At 44.9% G+C, this 20,197-nt stretch overlaps 1 protein-coding gene across 1 annotated transcript in view; it reads left to right on the top strand.

Moving 5' to 3' along the window:
- The window catches only part of LOC142203390 (chloride anion exchanger-like), a 51,952-nt gene extending 35,462 nt beyond the window's left edge, over nt 1–16,490 (top strand). The window contains exon 20 of the mRNA XM_075274068.1: nt 16,426–16,490. Coding sequence (XP_075130169.1) covers nt 16,426–16,449 — 24 coding nt within the window. The 3' untranslated portion in view covers nt 16,450–16,490. The remainder of the gene's footprint in view (nt 1–16,425) is intronic.
- The last annotated feature ends 3,707 nt before the right edge of the window (nt 16,491–20,197 follow it).

Genomic DNA, 20,197 nt, shown 5'->3' with positions numbered 1-20,197 from the left:
CTACAGCAGCAGGGACAATGGAAAAACAGCAGAGGCAGCAGCCGGCTTTGCTGTTCACACGGAGCACAGAGCCAGAGCATATTAGGCAATTCAACAGAACCCCCCCCCCCCCCACATGCCTTACTTTCGGGGGTGTCCTAATTTCAGGGAAACACGGTATTGAACAAGAAGAAGAAGGTGTTTGCCAGGTGGAATAGTAAAGAGGCTGAAGCAATTCAGAGGGACCTGAGGAGTATGCTGAATGAGTGCAAACTGGCGTAAAAATGTAAGGTTTAGAGCAAGGTGAAAACTAATGACCTAAATGATTTTTCATAACCCTTTCAGATTGATGAGCAGCAACAATTGCTTCTCTAAGATCATTGCTGATGTCTGTCATCCTAGCTTACATTAAATATTTTGACAGTGTCATTTGTCATGGGTTGCTTTTCATCTGAAGTTGTATTTACTAGAGATGAGCGAACACTAAAATGTTCGAGGTTCGAAATTCGATTCGAACAGCCGCTCAATGTTCGTGTGTTCGAACGGGTTTCGAACCCCATTATAGTCTATGGGGAACAGATACTCGTTAAGGGGGAAACCCAAATCCGTGTCTGGAGGGTCACCAAGTCCACTATGACACCCCAGGAAATGATGCCAACACCTCTGGAATCACACTGGGACAGCAGGGGAAGCATGTCTGGGGGCATCTAACACACCAAAGACCCTCTATTACCCCAACATCACAGCCTAACAACTACACACTTTACACACTCAATACCACCTCTCTGACAGTAGGAAAACACCTTGAAACATGTGTATTTGGCACTTGCAGTGAGGAGAGCTTGTCACCAGCAGTGAATTTGGCCCTTGTAGTAAGTTGAGGTTGGCACCAACATTTGTTTTGAAAATCAGGGTGGATTGAGCCTCTAACCAGCAGAGTTTGGGCAAATTCATGGTGGAGGGAGCCTCTAAAAACCCCAGTTTGGACCAATTCATGGTGGAGGGAGACTCTAAAAACCCCAGTTTGGACCAATTCATGGTGGAGGGAGCCTCTAAAAACCCCAGTTTGGACCAATTCATGGTGGAGGGAGCCTCTAACCAGCCCAGTTTGGGCAAATTCATGGTGGAGGGAGCCTCTAACCAGCCCAGTTTGGACCAATTAATGGTGGAGGGAGCCTCTAACCAGCCCAGTTTGGACCAATTAATGGTGGAGGGAGCCTCTAACCACCCCAGTTTGGACCAATTCATGGTGGAGGGAGCCTCTAACCAGCCCAGTTTGGACCAATTCATGGTGGAGGGAGCCTCTAAAAAACCCAGTTTGGACCAATTCATGGTGGAGGGAGCCTCTAAACAGCCCAGTTTGGGCAAATTCATGGTGGAGGGAGCCTCTAACCACCCCAGTTTGGACCAATTCATGGTGGAGGGAGCCTCTAAACAGCCAAGTTTGGACCAATTCATGGTGAAGGGAGCCTCTAAAAACCCGTTTGGACCAATTCATGGTGGAGGGAGCCTCTAACCAGCCCAGTTTGGGCAAATTCATGGTGGAGGGAGCCTCTAAACAGCCCAGTTTGGGCAAATTCATGGTGGAGGGAGCCTCTAACCAGCCCAGTTTGGACCAATTCATGGTGGAGGGAGCCTCTAACCAGCCCAGTTTGGGCAAATTCATGGTGGAGGGAGCCTCTAAACAGCCCAGTTTGGGCAAATTCATGGTGGAGGGAGCCTCTAACCAGCCCAGTTTGGACCAATTCATGGTGGAGGGAGCCTCTAACCAGCCCAGTTTGGGCAAATTCATGGTGGAGGGAGCCTCTAAACAGCCCAGTTTGGGCAAATTCATGGTGGAGGGAGCCTCTAACCAGCCCAGTTTGGACCAATTAATGGTGGAGGGAGCCTCTAAACAGCCAAGTTTTGGGAAATTCATGGTGGAGGGAGCCTCTAACCAGCCCAGTTTGGACCAATTCATGGTGGAGGGAGCCTCTAACCAGCCCAGTTTGGACCAATTCATGGTGGAGGGAGCCTCTAAACAGCCCAGTTTGGGCAAATTCATGGTGGAGGGAGCCTCTAAAAAACCCAGTTTGGACCAATTCATGGTGGAGGGAGCCTCTAATTAGCCCAGTTTGGACCAATTAATTGTGGAGGGAGCCTCTAACCAGCCCAGTTTGGACCAATTAATGGTGGAGGGAGCCTCTAACCACCCCAGTTTGGGCAAATTCATGGTGGAGGGAGCCTCTAACCAGCCCAGTTTGGACCAATTAATGGTGGAGGGAGCCTCTAAACAGCCAAGTTTTGGGAAATTCATGGTGGAGGGAGCCTCTAACCAGCCCAGTTTGGACCAATTCATGGTGGAGGGAGCCTCTAAACAGCCCAGTTTGGGCAAATTCATGGTGGAGGGAGCCTCTAACCAGCCAAGTTTGGACCAATTCATGGTGAAGGGAGCCTCTAAAAACCCGTTTGGACCAATTCATGGTGGAGGGAGCCTCTAACCAGCCCAGTTTGGGCAAATTCATGGTGGAGGGAGCCTCTAAACAGCCCAGTTTGGGCAAATTCATGGTGGAGGGAGCCTCTAACCAGCCCAGTTTGGACCAATTCATGGTGGAGGGAGCCTCTAACCAGCCCAGTTTGGGCAAATTCATGGTGGAGGGAGCCTCTAAACAGCCCAGTTTGGGCAAATTCATGGTGGAGGGAGCCTCTAACCAGCCCAGTTTGGACCAATTAATGGTGGAGGGAGCCTCTAACCAGCCCAGTTTGGGCAAATTCATGGTGGAGGGAGCCTCTAAACAGCCCAGTTTGGGCAAATTCATGGTGGAGGGAGCCTCTAACCAGCCCAGTTTGGACCAATTCATGGTGGAGGGAGCCTCTAACCAGCCCAGTTTGGGCAAATTCATGGTGGAGGGAGCCTCTAAACAGCCCAGTTTGGGCAAATTCATGGTGGAGGGAGCCTCTAACCAGCCCAGTTTGGACCAATTAATGGTGGAGGGAGCCTCTAAACAGCCAAGTTTTGGGAAATTCATGGTGGAGGGAGCCTCTAAACAGCCCAGTTTGGGCAAATTCATGGTGGAGGGAGCCTCTAAACAGCCAAGTTTGGACCAATTCATGGTGAAGGGAGCCTCTAAAAACCCGTTTGGACCAATTCATGGTGGAGGGAGCCTCTAACCAGCCCAGTTTGGGCAAATTCATGGTGGAGGGAGCCTCTAAACAGCCCAGTTTGGGCAAATTCATGGTGGAGGGAGCCTCTAACCAGCCCAGTTTGGACCAATTCATGGTGGAGGGAGCCTCTAACCAGCCCAGTTTGGGCAAATTCATGGTGGAGGGAGCCTCTAAACAGCCCAGTTTGGGCAAATTCATGGTGGAGGGAGCCTCTAACCAGCCCAGTTTGGACCAATTAATGGTGGAGGGAGCCTCTAAACAGCCAAGTTTTGGGAAATTCATGGTGGAGGGAGCCTCTAACCAGCCCAGTTTGGACCAATTCATGGTGGAGGGAGCCTCTAACCAGCCCAGTTTGGACCAATTCATGGTGGAGGGAGCCTCTAAACAGCCCAGTTTGGGCAAATTCATGGTGGAGGGAGCCTCTAAAAAACCCAGTTTGGACCAATTCATGGTGGAGGGAGCCTCTAATTAGCCCAGTTTGGACCAATTAATTGTGGAGGGAGCCTCTAACCAGCCCAGTTTGGACCAATTAATGGTGGAGGGAGCCTCTAACCACCCCAGTTTGGGCAAATTCATGGTGGAGGGAGCCTCTAACCAGCCCAGTTTGGACCAATTAATGGTGGAGGGAGCCTCTAAACAGCCAAGTTTTGGGAAATTCATGGTGGAGGGAGCCTCTAACCAGCCCAGTTTGGACCAATTCATGGTGGAGGGAGCCTCTAAACAGCCCAGTTTGGGCAAATTCATGGTGGAGGGAGCCTCTAAAAAACCCAGTTTGGACCAATTCATGGTGGAGGGAGCCTCTAATTAGCCCAGTTTGGACCAATTAATTGTGGAGGGAGCCTCTAACCAGCCCAGTTTGGACCAATTCATGGTGGAGGGAGCCTCTAACCAGCCCAGTTTGGGCAAATTCATGGTGGAGGGAGCCTCTAAACAGCCCAGTTTGGGCAAATTCATGGTGGAGGGAGCCTCTAACCAGCCCAGTTTGGACCAATTAATGGTGGAGGGAGCCTCTAAACAGCCAAGTTTTGGGAAATTCATGGTGGAGGGAGCCTCTAACCAGCCCAGTTTGGACCAATTCATGGTGGAGGGAGCCTCTAAACAGCCCAGTTTGGGCAAATTCATGGTGGAGGGAGCCTCTAAACAGCCAAGTTTGGACCAATTCATGGTGAAGGGAGCCTCTAAAAACCCGTTTGGACCAATTCATGGTGGAGGGAGCCTCTAACCAGCCCAGTTTGGGCAAATTCATGGTGGAGGGAGCCTCTAAACAGCCCAGTTTGGGCAAATTCATGGTGGAGGGAGCCTCTAACCAGCCCAGTTTGGACCAATTCATGGTGGAGGGAGCCTCTAACCAGCCCAGTTTGGGCAAATTCATGGTGGAGGGAGCCTCTAAACAGCCCAGTTTGGGCAAATTCATGGTGGAGGGAGCCTCTAACCAGCCCAGTTTGGACCAATTAATGGTGGAGGGAGCCTCTAAACAGCCAAGTTTTGGGAAATTCATGGTGGAGGGAGCCTCTAACCAGCCCAGTTTGGACCAATTCATGGTGGAGGGAGCCTCTAACCAGCCCAGTTTGGACCAATTCATGGTGGAGGGAGCCTCTAAACAGCCCAGTTTGGGCAAATTCATGGTGGAGGGAGCCTCTAAAAAACCCAGTTTGGACCAATTCATGGTGGAGGGAGCCTCTAATTAGCCCAGTTTGGACCAATTAATTGTGGAGGGAGCCTCTAACCAGCCCAGTTTGGACCAATTCATGGTGGAGGGAGCCTCTAATTAGCCCAGTTTGGACCAATTAATTGTGGAGGGAGCCTCTAACCAGCCCAGTTTGGGCAAATTCATGGTGGAGGGAGCCTCTAACCAGCCCAGTTTGGACCAATTCATGGTGGAGGGAGCCTCTAACCAGCCCAGTTTGGACCAATTCATGGTGGAGGGAGCCTCTAAAAAACCCAGTTTGGACCAATTCATGGTGGAGGGAGCCTCTAAACAGCCCAGTTTGGGCAAATTCATGGTGGAAGGAGCCTCTAACCAGCAGAGTTGTGGGAAAGCAGGGTGGAGGGAGCCTCTAACCAGCAGAGTTGGTGGAAATCAGGGTGGAGGGAGCCTCTAACCAGCAGAGTTGGGGGAAATCATGTTGGAGGGAGCCTAGTATTAGCAGAATTGTGCAACGCTTATGGTGGATGAGTATGAGGATGCGGAGGAATTGGAGAGGTTGAGTACAGACATGGAGTTTCATGTTGGGGTGCTTTACACAGGTGGGCACAAAAATGAAGGCTCTATCCAGTGGTGGTTCATTTTTATCAAAGTGAGCCGGTCGGCACTCTCAGCTGACAGACGGGTGCGCTTGTCAGTGATGATGCCACCGGCTGCACTGAACACCCTCTCAGATAGGACGCTGGCGGCAGGACAGGACAGCACCTCCAAGGCATATAGGGCAAGTTCAAGCCACAGGTCCAACTTCGACACCCAATACGTGTAGGGCGCAGAGGGGTCGGAGAGGACAGGGCTGTGGTCGGAAAGGTATTCCCGCAACATGCGCCTATACTTCTCACGCCTGGTGACACTAGGACCCTCCGTGGCGGCACTTTGGCGAGGGGGTGCCATCAAGGTGTCCCAGACCTTAGACAGTGTGCCCCTCGTTTGTGTGGACCGGTGAGAACTTGGTTGCCTACTGGAGGAACTGCCCTCCCTGCCGCCAACGTCACATGCTGGAAACATCTCCATCATATTCTGCACCAATTGCCTGTGGCAAGCATTGATGCGATTGGCCCTCCCCTCTACCGGAATAAAAGACGAGATGTTGTTTTTATACCGGGGGTCAAGGATAGCAAAGATCCAGTACTGGTTGTCCTCCATGATTTTGACAATACGCTTGTCGGTTGTAAAGCACCCCAACATGAACTCAGCCATGTCTGCCACAGTGTTAGTTGGCATGACTCCTCTGGCCCCACCGGAAAGTTCAATCTCCATTTCCTCCTCATCCTCCATGTCTACCCATCCGCGCTGCAACAATGGGACGATTCGAAGTTGCCCGGAAGCCTCCTGTATCACCATCACATCATCGGACAACTCTTCTTCCTCCTCCTCCTCCTCCTCCATTAAACGCAGTGAAGCGGACAGATGTGTGGACCTACTCTCCAGCTGTGACGGATCGGATGCTATCCCTAACTCCTCTGTGTGATCTGAGTTATCCCTGATGTCAATCAGGGATTCTCTCAGAACACACAAGAGCGGGATTGTAAGGCTCACCATCGCATCCTCAGAGCTCACCCTCCTTGTGGACTCCTCAAAGACCCGTAGGATGTCACAAAGGTCTCTCATCCATGGCCACTCATGGATGTGAAACTGAGGCAGCTGACTTTGTGGCACCCTAGGGTTTTGTAGCTGGTATTCCATCAAAGGTCTCTGCTGCTCAACCACTCTATTCAACATCTGAAACGTTGAGTTCCAGCGTGTGGGGACGTCGCACAAAAGCCGGTGTTGTGGCACATGCAGGCGTTGCTGGAGAGATTTTAAGCTAGCAGCGGCTACTGTCGACTTGCGAAAGTGGGCGCACATGCGCCGCACTTTCACCAGTAGCTCTGGAACATTGGGGTAGCTCTTTAGGAAACGTTGCACCACTAGGTTGAAGACGTGGGCCAGGCATGGAACATGTTGGAGTCCGGCAAGCTCCAGAGCTGCTACCAGGTTCCGGCCGTTATCACAAACGACCATGCCTGGGCCCAGGTGCAGCGGCTCAAACCATATTGCCGTCTCATCGAGGAGGGCATCCCTCACCTCGGAGGCAGTGTGCTGTCTGTCCCCCAAGCTGATCAGCTTCAGCACAGCCTGCTGACGTCTACCAACGCCAGTGCTGCAACGTTTCCAACTCGTAGCTGGGGTCAATCTAACAGCGGAGGAGGAGGCGGTGGCGGAGGAGGAGGCGGTGGCGGAGGAGGAGGCGGTAGAGGAGGAGGAGGAGGGGGGTGTTCTTCTCGTGTCCCTGCCAGGAATGTTAGGCGGGGACACGAGGTACACCGGGCCAGTTTGGGAAGCAGTCCCAGCCTCAACTACATTCACCCAGTGTGCCGTCAGTGAAATGTAGCGTCCCTGTCCGCATGCACTTGTCCACGCGTCGGTGGTCAAGTGGACCTTTGTGCAAAGCGCGGAACTAAGGGCCCGCCTGATGTTGAGTGACACGTGCTGGTGCAAGGCGGGGACGGCACACCGGGAGAAGTAGTGACGGCTAGGGACGGCATAGCGAGGTGCCGCAGTTGCCATCAGGTCCAGGAAGGCGGGAGTTTCAACAAGCCGGAACGCCAACATCTCCTGGGCCAGCAGTTTAGCGATGTTGGCGTTCAAGGCTTGCGCGTGTGGGTGGTTAGCAGTGTATTTCTGCCGCCGCTCCAATGTCTGAGAGATGGTGGGTTGTTGTAAAGAAACGCCTGATGGTGCCTTTGATGGTGCAGGAGAAGGAGATAAGACAGGACCAGGGGAGGATGAGGTAGAAGTCAACAAAGTGGCGGAGGCAGATGAAGTGGTGTCCTGGCTCGTCCTCTGGAGTGCATCGCCAGCACAGTCAGCAGTGGCAGTGGCAGAGGCAGAGGCAGTGGCAGTGGCGTGAACGGCAGGCGGCCTTTGTCCTGCCGTTGCTGCCTGCCACTGATTCCAGTGCTTGGATTCCAAATGACGGCGCATTGAAGTGGTGGACAGGTTGCTCTTCTCAGAGCCCCTAATCAATTTCGAGAGGCAAATTGTGCAGACAACACTATATCTGTCCTCGGCGCATTCCTTGAAAAAACTCCACACCTTCGAGAAACGTGCCCTCGAGGTGGGAGTTTTTCGGGGCTGGGTACGAACTGGAACATCTTGGGAGATTCCGGGTGTGGCCTGGCTTCGCCTAAGCTGCTGACCTCTGCCTCTGCCTCTAGCTACCCTTTTTGGTGCTGCACCTGCCTCAACATCCACACTACTTTCCCCGCTTGACATCCCCCCTGTCCAGGTCGGGTCAGTGTCCTCATCATCCACCACTTCCTCTTCCAACTCCTGTCTCATCTCCTCCTCCCGCACAATGCGCCGGTCAACTGGATGCCCTGACGGCAACTGCGTCACATCATCGTCGATGAGGGTGGGTTGCTGGTCATCCACCACCAAATCGAACGGAGATGGAGGAGACTCTAGTGTTTGAGCATCTGGACACAGATGCTCCTCTGTTAGGTTCGTGGAATCGTGACGTGGAGAGGCAGGTTGAGGGACAATGAAAGGAGCGGAGAACAGCTCTGGGGAGCAGGGACAGTTTGGGTTATTGTTCTGTAAAGCTTCGGAATTTTGGGAGGAAGGAAGACAAGACTGTTGGGTAATAGGAGGAGAGGAGGCAGAGTCTGACTGGCTGCTGGACAATGTGCTGTAAGCGTTCTCTGACAGCCATTGCAAGACCTGTTCCTGGTTCTCGGGCCTACTAAGGTTTGTACCCTGCAGTTTAGTTAATGTGGCAAGCAACCCTGGCACTGTGGAGTGGCGCAATGCTTGCTGCCCCACAGGAGTAGGCACGGGACGCCCTGTGGCTTCACTGCTACCTTGCTCCCCAGAACCATTCCCCCGACCTCGCCCACGGCCTCGTCCACGTCCCTTTCCGGGAGCCTTGCGCATTTTGAATTCCTAGTTAGAAATTGGCACTGTATACCAGTAGTAAAAATTGTGGGTGCACGTAACCCCAATATATTCTTTGAATTCCCAGTCAGAAACTGGCACTATATGGCAGTAGCAAGAAATGAGGGTATTTGTATTCCCAATATACTCTTTGAATTCCCAGTCAGACAATGGCACTGTATACCAGTAGTAAAAATTGTGGGTGCACGTAACCCCAATATATTCTTTGAATTCCCAGTCAGAAACTGGCACTATATGGCAGTAGCAAGAAATGAGGGTATTTGTATTCCCAATATACTCTTTGAATTCCCAGTCAGACAATGGCACTGTATACCAGTAGTAAAAATTGTGGGTGCACGTAACCCCAATATATTCTTTGAATTCCCAGTCAGAAACTGGCACTATATGGCAGTAGCAAGAAATGAGGGTATTTGTATTCCCAATATACTCTTTGAATTCCCAGTCAGACAATGGCACTGTATACCAGTAGTAAAAATTGTGGGTGCACGTAACCCCAATATATTCTTTGAATTCCCAGTCAGAAACTGGCACTATATGGCAGTAGCAAGAAATGAGGGTATTTGTATTCCCAATATACTCTTTGAATTCCCAGTCAGACAATGGCACTGTATACCAGTAGTAAAAATTGTGGGTGCACGTAACCCCAATATATTCTTTGAATTCCCAGTCAGAAACTGGCACTATATGGCAGTAGCAAGAAATGAGGGTATTTGTATTCCCAATATACTCTTTGAATTCCCAGTCAGACAATGGCACTGTATACCAGTAGTAAAAATTGTGGGTGCACGTAACCCCAATATATTCTTTGAATTCCCAGTCAGAAACTGGCACTATATGGCAGTAGCAAGAAATGAGGGTATTTGTATTCCCAATATACTCTTTGAATTCCCAGTCAGACAATGGCACTGTATACCAGTAGTAAAAATTGTGGGTGCACGTAACCCCAATATATTCTTTGAATTCCCAGTCAGAAACTGGCACTATATGGCAGTAGCAAGAAATGAGGGTATTTGTATTCCCAATATACTCTTTGAATTCCCAGTCAGACAATGGCACTGTATACCAGTAGTAAAAATTGTGGGTGCACGTAACCCCAATATATTCTTTGAATTCCCAGTCAGAAACTGGCACTATATGGCAGTAGCAAGAAATGAGGGTATTTGTATTCCCAATATACTCTTTGAATTCCCAGTCAGACAATGGCACTGTATACCAGTAGTAAAAATTGTGGGTGCACGTAACCCCAATATATTCTTTGAATTCCCAGTCAGAAACTGGCACTATATGGCAGTAGCAAGAAATGAGGGTATTTGTATTCCCAATATACTCTTTGAATTCCCAGTCAGACAATGGCACTGTATACCAGTAGTAAAAATTGTGGGTGCACGTAACCCCAATATATTCTTTGAATTCCCAGTCAGAAACTGGCACTATATGGCAGTAGCAAGAAATGAGGGTATTTGTATTCCCAATATACTCTTTGAATTCCCAGTCAGACAATGGCACTGTATACCAGTAGTAAAAATTGTGGGTGCACGTAACCCCAATATATTCTTTGAATTACCAGTCAGAAACTGGCACTATATGGCAGTAGCAAGAAATGAGGGTATTTGTATTCCCAATATACTCTTTGAATTCCCAGTCAGACAATGGCACTGTATACCAGTAGTAAAAATTGTGGGTGCACGTAACCCCAATATATTCTTTGAATTCCCAGTCAGAAACTGGCACTATATGGCAGTAGCAAGAAATGAGGGTATTTGTATTCCCAATATACTCTTTGAATTCCCAGTCAGACAATGGCACTGTATACCAGTAGTAAAAATTGTGGGTGCACGTAACCCCAATATATTCTTTGAATTCCCAGTCAGAAACTGGCACTATATGGCAGTAGCAAGAAATGAGGGTATTTGTATTCCCAATATACTCTTTGAATTCCCAGTCAGACAATGGCACTGTATACCAGTAGTAAAAATTGTGGGTGCACGTAACCCCAATATATTCTTTGAATTCCCAGTCAGAAACTGGCACTATATGGCAGTAGCAAGAAATGAGGGTATTTGTATTCCCAATATACTCTTTGAATTCCCAGTCAGACAATGGCACTGTATACCAGTAGTAAAAATTGTGGGTGCACGTAACCCCAATATATTCTTTGAATTCCCAGTCAGAAACTGGCACTATATGGCAGTAGCAAGAAATGAGGGTATTTGTATTCCCAATATACTCTTTGAATTCCCAGTCAGACAATGGCACTGTATACCAGTAGTAAAAATTGTGGGTGCACGTAACCCCAATATATTCTTTGAATTCCCAGTCAGAAACTGGCACTATATGGCAGTAGCAAGAAATGAGGGTATTTGTATTCCCAATATACTCTTTGAATTCCCAGTCAGACAATGGCACTGTATACCAGTAGTAAAAATTGTGGGTGCACGTAACCCCAATATATTCTTTGAATTACCAGTCAGAAACTGGCACTATATGGCAGTAGCAAGAAATGAGGGTATTTATAACCCCAATATATTCTTTGAATTCCCAGTCAGACAATGGCACTGTATACCAGTAGTAAAAATTGTGGGTGCACGTAACCCCAATATATTCTTTGAATTCCCAGTCAGAAACTGGCACTATATGGCAGTAGCAAGAAATGAGGGTATTTGTATTCCCAATATACTCTTTGAATTCCCAGTCAGACAATGGCACTGTATACCAGTAGTAAAAATTGTGGGTGCACGTAACCCCAATATATTCTTTGAATTCCCAGTCAGAAACTGGCACTATATGGCAGTAGCAAGAAATGAGGGTATTTGTATTCCCAATATACTCTTTGAATTCCCAGTCAGACAATGGCACTGTATACCAGTAGTAAAAATTGTGGGTGCACGTAACCCCAATATATTCTTTGAATTCCCAGTCAGAAACTGGCACTATATGGCAGTAGCAAGAAATGAGGGTATTTGTATTCCCAATATACTCTTTGAATTCCCAGTCAGACAATGGCACTGTATACCAGTAGTAAAAATTGTGGGTGCACGTAACCCCAATATATTCTTTGAATTCCCAGTCAGAAACTGGCACTATATGGCAGTAGCAAGAAATGAGGGTATTTGTATTCCCAATATACTCTTTGAATTCCCAGTCAGACAATGGCACTGTATACCAGTAGTAAAAATTGTGGGTGCACGTAACCCCAATATATTCTTTGAATTCCCAGTCAGAAACTGGCACTATATGGCAGTAGCAAGAAATGAGGGTATTTGTATTCCCAATATACTCTTTGAATTCCCAGTCAGACAATGGCACTGTATACCAGTAGTAAAAATTGTGGGTGCACGTAACCCCAATATATTCTTTGAATTACCAGTCAGAAACTGGCACTATATGGCAGTAGCAAGAAATGAGGGTATTTATAACCCCAATATATTCTTTGAATTCCCAGTCAGACAATGGCACTGTATACCAGTAGTAAAAATTGTGGGTGCACGTAACCCCAATATATTCTTTGAATTCCCAGTCAGAAACTGGCACTATATGGCAGTAGCAAGAAATGAGGGTATTTGTATTCCCAATATACTCTTTGAATTCCCAGTCAGACAATGGCACTGTATACCAGTAGTAAAAATTGTGGGTGCACGTAACCCCAATATATTCTTTGAATTCCCAGTCAGAAACTGGCACTATATGGCAGTAGCAAGAAATGAGGGTATTTGTATTCCCAATATACTCTTTGAATTCCCAGTCAGACAATGGCACTGTATACCAGTAGTAAAAATTGTGGGTGCACGTAACCCCAATATATTCTTTGAATTCCCAGTCAGAAACTGGCACTATATGGCAGTAGCAAGAAATGAGGGTATTTGTATTCCCAATATACTCTTTGAATTCCCAGTCAGACAATGGCACTGTATACCAGTAGTAAAAATTGTGGGTGCACGTAACCCCAATATATTCTTTGAATTCCCAGTCAGAAACTGGCACTATATGGCAGTAGCAAGAAATGAGGGTATTTGTATTCCCAATATACTCTTTGAATTCCCAGTCAGACAATGGCACTGTATACCAGTAGTAAAAATTGTGGGTGCACGTAACCCCAATATATTCTTTGAATTCCCAGTCAGAAACTGGCACTATATGGCAGTAGCAAGAAATGAGGGTATTTGTATTCCCAATATACTCTTTGAATTCCCAGTCAGACAATGGCACTGTATACCAGTAGTAAAAATTGTGGGTGCACGTAACCCCAATATATTCTTTGAATTACCAGTCAGAAACTGGCACTATATGGCAGTAGCAAGAAATGAGGGTATTTATAACCCCAATATATTCTTTGAATTCCCAGTCAGACAATGGCACTGTATACCAGTAGTAAAAATTGTGGGTGCACGTAACCCCAATATATTCTTTGAATTCCCAGTCAGAAACTGGCACTATATGGCAGTAGCAAGAAATGAGGGTATTTGTATTCCCAATATACTCTTTGAATTCCCAGTCAGACAATGGCACTGTATACCAGTAGTAAAAATTGTGGGTGCACGTAACCCCAATATATTCTTTGAATTCCCAGTCAGAAACTGGCACTATATGGCAGTAGCAAGAAATGAGGGTATTTGTATTCCCAATATACTCTTTGAATTCCCAGTCAGACAATGGCACTGTATACCAGTAGTAAAAATTGTGGGTGCACGTAACCCCAATATATTCTTTGAATTACCAGTCAGAAACTGGCACTATATGGCAGTAGCAAGAAATGAGGGTATTTGTATTCCCAATATACTCTTTGAATTCCCAGTCAGACAATGGCACTGTATACCAGTAGTAAAAATTGTGGGTGCACGTAACCCCAATATATTCTTTGAATTCCCAGTCAGAAACTGGCACTATATGGCAGTAGCAAGAAATGAGGGTATTTGTATTCCCAATATACTCTTTGAATTCCCAGTCAGACAATGGCACTGTATACCAGTAGTAAAAATTGTGGGTGCACGTAACCCCAATATATTCTTTGAATTCCCAGTCAGAAACTGGCACTATATGGCAGTAGCAAGAAATGAGGGTATTTGTATTCCCAATATACTCTTTGAATTCCCAGTCAGACAATGGCACTGTATACCAGTAGTAAAAATTGTGGGTGCACGTAACCCCAATATATTCTTTGAATTCCCAGTCAGAAACTGGCACTATATGGCAGTAGCAAGAAATGAGGGTATTTGTATTCCCAATATACTCTTTGAATTCCCAGTCAGACAATGGCACTGTATACCAGTAGTAAAAATTGTGGGTGCACGTAACCCCAATATATTCTTTGAATTACCAGTCAGAAACTGGCACTATATGGCAGTAGCAAGAAATGAGGGTATTTATAACCCCAATATATTCTTTGAATTCCCAGTCAGACAATGGCACTGTATACCAGTAGTAAAAATTGTGGGTGCACGTAACCCCAATATATTCTTTGAATTCCCAGTCAGAAACTGGCACTATATGGCAGTAGCAAGAAATGAGGGTATTTGTATTCCCAATATACTCTTTGAATTCCCAGTCAGACAATGGCACTGTATACCAGTAGTAAAAATTGTGGGTGCACGTAACCCCAATATATTCTTTGAATTCCCAGTCAGACACTGGCACTATATGGCAGTAGCAAGAAATGAGGGTATTTGTATTCCCAATATATTCTTTGAATTCCCAGTCAGACAATGGCACTGTATACCAGTAGTAAAAATTGTGGGTGCACGTAACCCCAATATATTCTTTGAATTACCAGTCAGAAACTGGCACTATATGGCAGTAGCAAGAAATGAGGGTATTTGTATTCCCAATATATTCTTTGAATTCCCAGTCAGACAATGGCACTGTATACCAGTAGTAAAAATTGTGGGTGTATATAGCCCCAATTCTATTGCTAGGGGACTTGCAGGGTATTTCTGGGGTGAAGGTGGGGGGGCACACCGTTGGAACGGGTATCGGGGTATATATCGGGTATACGGGAATACACTGACAGTGTATTCCATTCAGGATCCTGGGAAAGCTGGGTTGCGGCGATTGAGCCCGTCAGTGCCACGTTACACTGACAAGCTTCTCCCTGGAATTTAGCTCTTACAAGAGCTGTTGGTTGTCTTCTCCTTCCTATCCTAGCCTGTCCCTGCCTACCCAGAATCTAAGCCCTAGCTAGCTGGACGGAAACCTCCGTCCTCGGTGAATTGCAAGCTCAGAATGACGCGAAGCTGGGCGTCGCTGTTCTTTTAAATTAGAGGTCACATGTTTTCGGCAGCCAATGGGTTTTGCCTACTTTTTTCAACGTCACCGGTGTCGTAGTTCCTGTCCCACCTACCCTGCGCTGTTATTGGAGCAAAAAAGGCGCCAGGGAAGGTGGGAGGGGAATCGAGTAATGGCGCACTTTACCACGCGGTGTTCGATTCGATTCGAACATGCCGAACAGCCTAATATCCGATCGAACATGAGTTCGATAGAACACTGTTCGCTCATCTCTAGTATTTACCTAAGTTTAAGCCCTTCTAAGTGGAGATGAGCGAGTAGTATTTGATCGAATATTGAATCCTATTATAGTGTATGGGAAAAAATGGGAATGTTGTTCCGGTTTCCATGGAAACCACAGTTCGACACCTTGGATCCTCCGAGTTCCGGAAGTAGCAGGACGAGGAGCACGAGGAAGTTTTTGCATTGAATTCAATGGAATTTTCCAGCGTGGTATTGGACCGATACGAGTATTCGATCGAATACTACTCGCTCATCTCTACTTCTAAGGAGTAGATTTTGTTCATTATGCCCTCATACACAAAAAAAAATAGAATTCAAAGAGGGTGAACTTTGCTTATATTGAAAAAGCTCTCCTGTGTAAAAAGGTATGTGATGACTATTTTTTGTGATAAAAACAAATCTTTGTTTGCTTCTGTATAGGCCCATAACAGGTTATGGTAGCTGTATGGCAGATCTATATGGCCACCATCCCTTTTAATAGCTATCTAAAAATAAAATTGATCACAGATGATAAGCTTTTCGGAATACTTCACATGCTAACTGTTTCTCTTAAAGGGGTATTCCCATGTGCATAACATTTTTTAAATTTGTAGATAATAAAAAGTTTAACATTTTTGCAAATATAAATAATTAAATATTTTGCAGCATTTTAAAGATTTTCTATAATATCTTGTTGTCACAGTCTTATTGTCATAAACAGTTGCCAATGGATACGACCATGAATGCAAGATCTTTCTAAGGTCAGAAAATGATGTGCTTACTGTGACCAGATTTTCTCCTCATACATGTAGTGTTCCTGCCTGATATCCCAGCTACAATAAGAAAATCATGTCTGGTTTTTAACAAGTGCCAGACCACTGAAAGTTTCTGCATTCGTGGTCGTATCCATTGGCAACCGATCAACACAATAGACTGTCACCACTAAGATAGTTGGAGAAAATCTTTAAAACTCTGCAGAATTTTTAACTACTTATATTTGCAAAAATGTTTAACTTTTAATGGCCTACAAATATGGATATGATTGTGTACATGGGAATACCCCTTTAAGCATTGGATGTTTAAAGTTAGTCATTTGTAGGTAAAATATACTGAGGACTCATTGTGGGAGACTTAGCAGTTGTTGTTATAGATCCCATTTTTAATAATGATTTCTCTTTTAGGTGGCCTCGGAAACCAAATTCTAAAGTATTGCTGATACCATCTTATTGAGGAAGTCAATGTTTAGGCCTTACTTCCGAATCACTCGCTGGAAATAAGTTCTGCAGATGTCATTGCACTTCTTAACTTGATCATATTTTTGTATATTTCACATTTCTTGCTTTTGAATATAAAATGTATCCTTTGGATGATTTTTCTACAAGTTCAGTCCTCATTTCTGTTAGACTAAAGAGCTGTTCATGAAGATTCTACATCACACAGGCACTATATTCCCAATGAATGAAATATTACTCCATCCGCTCTAGACAGCCAGATCAAATTACATACAAAATCAACATAACCTAACTTTTAACAATGTCAGCATGCAGAGATTTACGCCTTTTACCACTAGAACAAGAAGTATTGGAGCATTAGAGTAATGTTCCACGTAGCAAACCATAGCTAAAAAGCACTGCAAAAAAGACCACGCCAGAAACACATTGCATTTTTTTCCCAGCATTTTTCACAGAAAATCCACAGAATTTTCCTCTGCAGAGTTTCTTCTCTATTATAACTATATAATATTCTCTATTATAACTAAATGGAAAACAGCAGTATTCCTCTAGTTATAATTGACATGCTACGATTTACAAAATGCAGCAGTTTTTGAAATCACATGATTTTTGCTGCGGATATTTTTCTGCAATGTGTGGATGGCTTTAGCCAGAATCCCTTCCACATTGTAGGGACTATAAAATAGAGCGGTTTTTGTCATGACATTTCCATCATGGCCAAATTGCAGCATTTTGGCTACAAGGGGCCCCAGCCTTAAACAAGTTTTCCTGGCTTATGGTCTGTTTGTTACTGTGTCCCATTCAAGTCAATGGGCTAAGCTTCAATACCAAATATTGCAACTGTACATTGTATAATGCAATAGTTGCTTTTCATTGGCAATGTAGCCTTTGTCTGAATGCTGCAATTTCTTTAAATAGCCAGTCCACCGGGGTCCCAGTTGTTGGATCCCTGCTGATCTTTGATATTACAAGCCCAAAAAACCTATTGTCCCTTTTAGTAACATACACATTATAAAAATAAGATTTTTGGTAATCCAGTGCTCCAGCAGAAACATTAATGATTTTTAGATTACGATGACAGATGAGAACAACAGACTATAATAACGGTAGTGTGAACGTAGACGGCATAAAATTAAGGTGTTTAAATTAAATTTGGACTTGCTTGTTTTAGTCTTACTATTGTGCAGCAGTTTCAGCAAAGTTACAAGGAACTGGTTTTCTTGCCTGTGTCTGCATGACAACAACTTCTGTACTGTAGCAGCTCAATGTTCTGTAAGAACACTAGGCCTCAAATCGTGCACTATATTTTATATATTTTCTTATCTGGACTTGTGTACTGCAGTTTGTTTCCAGATTTTGATTTATCAAACCCTGTGTCCCCTACTGATGATAGGAAACTGCCAGATCACAAGAACAATAGCTGTCAGCATCAACCCTATTTCAACCACTTAAAGAATTTTACTATAAGGGCCCGATCACACGAAGTAAACGCGTGTATTTTGGCAAAATACACGTGTAAAAAATACATGTGTAAAAATAAGACTCCCATTGAATTCAATGACATTTTACACGTGTATTTTGACGTGTTTTTTTTTTACACGTGTAAAAAAAATGTCATTGAAGTCAATGGGAGTCTTATTTTTACACGTCTATTTTGTCAAAATACACACGGGTTTACTCCGTGTGAACGGGCCCTAACACGTAACACAGCAAGCAGTCTGTCTATCCACCCTAGCATTTCAATTGTTGCTTTTCCTCAGTCATTGCTCATTTTGTCTTTCTGCTTTATAGTGCTTGTATTGTGACATTACATATTGCGGCATATAAGTGTGTTTGTCAAATTAATATCATATACATTCAAATAAAGATAACACAAATGTATGTGACATATAATAATATGAGTCCAAGATTACATCTAAAAATCTGAATCTACATTTTTATGACTATACTGCTTTTGTGAACTGTCACCAGTAGTTTTGGTAGGATGTGGGAAACAACATGTAATTGAAATATAAACATGGAAACTGGTAGAAGTACATAAAGTTGGTACTGTAAATGGAATCCTCTGAAATAATATCAAAGACCCATAATTTATATCTATAATGTCCCAAATTTAACCCATAAATAATGACAAAATATGATTAAATTCATAATTTTATTATATCACAAAATAAATAAAAGGCAAAATAAAATTAAAACATATTAAAATCATAAGCATCAATGGAAGGAAGGAGAACATCACTGACAGAAACCTAATGCTACTATACATACAGTGTTGGCCAAAAGTATTGGCACCCCTGCAATTCTGTCAGATAATACTCATTTTCTTCCAGAAAATGATTGCAATCACAAATTCTTTGGTATTATTATCTTCATTTAATTTGTCTTCAATGGAAAACCACAAAAGGAATTGTCAAAAAGCCAAATTGGATATAATTCAACACCAAACATAAAAAGGGGGTGGACAAAAGTATTGGCACTGTTTGAAAAATCATGTGATGCTTCTCTAATTTGTGTAATTAACAGCACCTGTTACTTACCTGAGGCACCTAACAGGTGGTGGCAATAACTAAATCACACTTGCAGCCAGTTGAAATGGATTAAAGTTGATTCAACCTCTGTCCTGTGTCCTTGTGTGTACCACATTGAGAATGGAGAAAAGAAAGAAGACCAAGGAACTGTCTGAGGACTTGAGAAGCAAAATTGTGAGGAAGCATGAGCAATCTCAAGGCTACAAGTCCATCTCCAAAGACCTGAATGTTCTTGTGTCTACCGTGCGCAGTGTCATCAAGAAGTTTAAAGCACATGGCACAGTGGCTAACCTCCCTAGATGTGGACGGAAAAGAAAAATTTACGAGAGATTTCAACGCAAGATTGTGCGGATGGTGGATAAAGAACTTCGACTAACATCCAAACAAGTTCAAGCTGCCCTGCAGTCCGAGGGTACAACAGTGTCAACCCGTACTATCCGTCAGAATCTGAATGAAAAGGGACTGTATGGTAGGATACCTAGGAAGACCCCACTTCTTACCCAGAGACATAAAAAAGCCAGGCTGGAGTTTGTCAAAACTTACCTGAGAAAGCCAAAAATGTTTTGGAAGAATGTTCTCTGGTCAGATGAGACAAAAGTAGGAAAAGACATCAACATAGAGTTTACAGGGGAAAAAAAAGAGGCCTTCAAAGAAAAGAACACGGTCCCTACAGTCAATCATGGTGGAGGTTCCCTGATGTTTTGGGGTTGCTTTGCTGCCTCTGGCACTGGACTGCTTGACCATGTGCATGGCATTATGAAGTCTGAAGACTACCAACAAATTTTGCAGCATAATGTAGGGCCCAGTGTGAGAAAGCTGGGTCTCCCTCAGAGGTCATGGGTCTTCCAGCAGGCAATGACGCAAAACACACTTCAAAAAGCACTAGAAAATGGTTTGAGAGAAAGCACTGGAGACTTCTAAAGTGGCCAGCAATGAGTCCAGACCTGAATCCCATAGAACACCTGTGGAGATATCTCAAAATGGCAGTTTGGAGAAGACACCCTTCAAATCTCAGGGACCTGGAGCAGTTTGCCAAAGAAGAATGGTCTAAAATTCCAGCAGAGCATTGTAAGGGGGCGTTCACACTACCGTTGGTGTCCGACATGTAGTGTCGGCTCCTAGTGTCCGCTCAAAATCTGTCACGGACACTAGGAGCGGACACTAGATGTGTCCGTGACACCTGTCATTCA

The sequence above is a fragment of the Leptodactylus fuscus genome, chromosome 5 (genome assembly GCF_031893055.1).
Source record: "Leptodactylus fuscus isolate aLepFus1 chromosome 5, aLepFus1.hap2, whole genome shotgun sequence".
Taxonomy (NCBI): Eukaryota; Metazoa; Chordata; class Amphibia; order Anura; family Leptodactylidae; genus Leptodactylus; species Leptodactylus fuscus.
The sequence above is the reverse complement of the archived record's forward strand: the minus strand, read 5'-3'. Positions and strand labels throughout refer to the sequence as shown.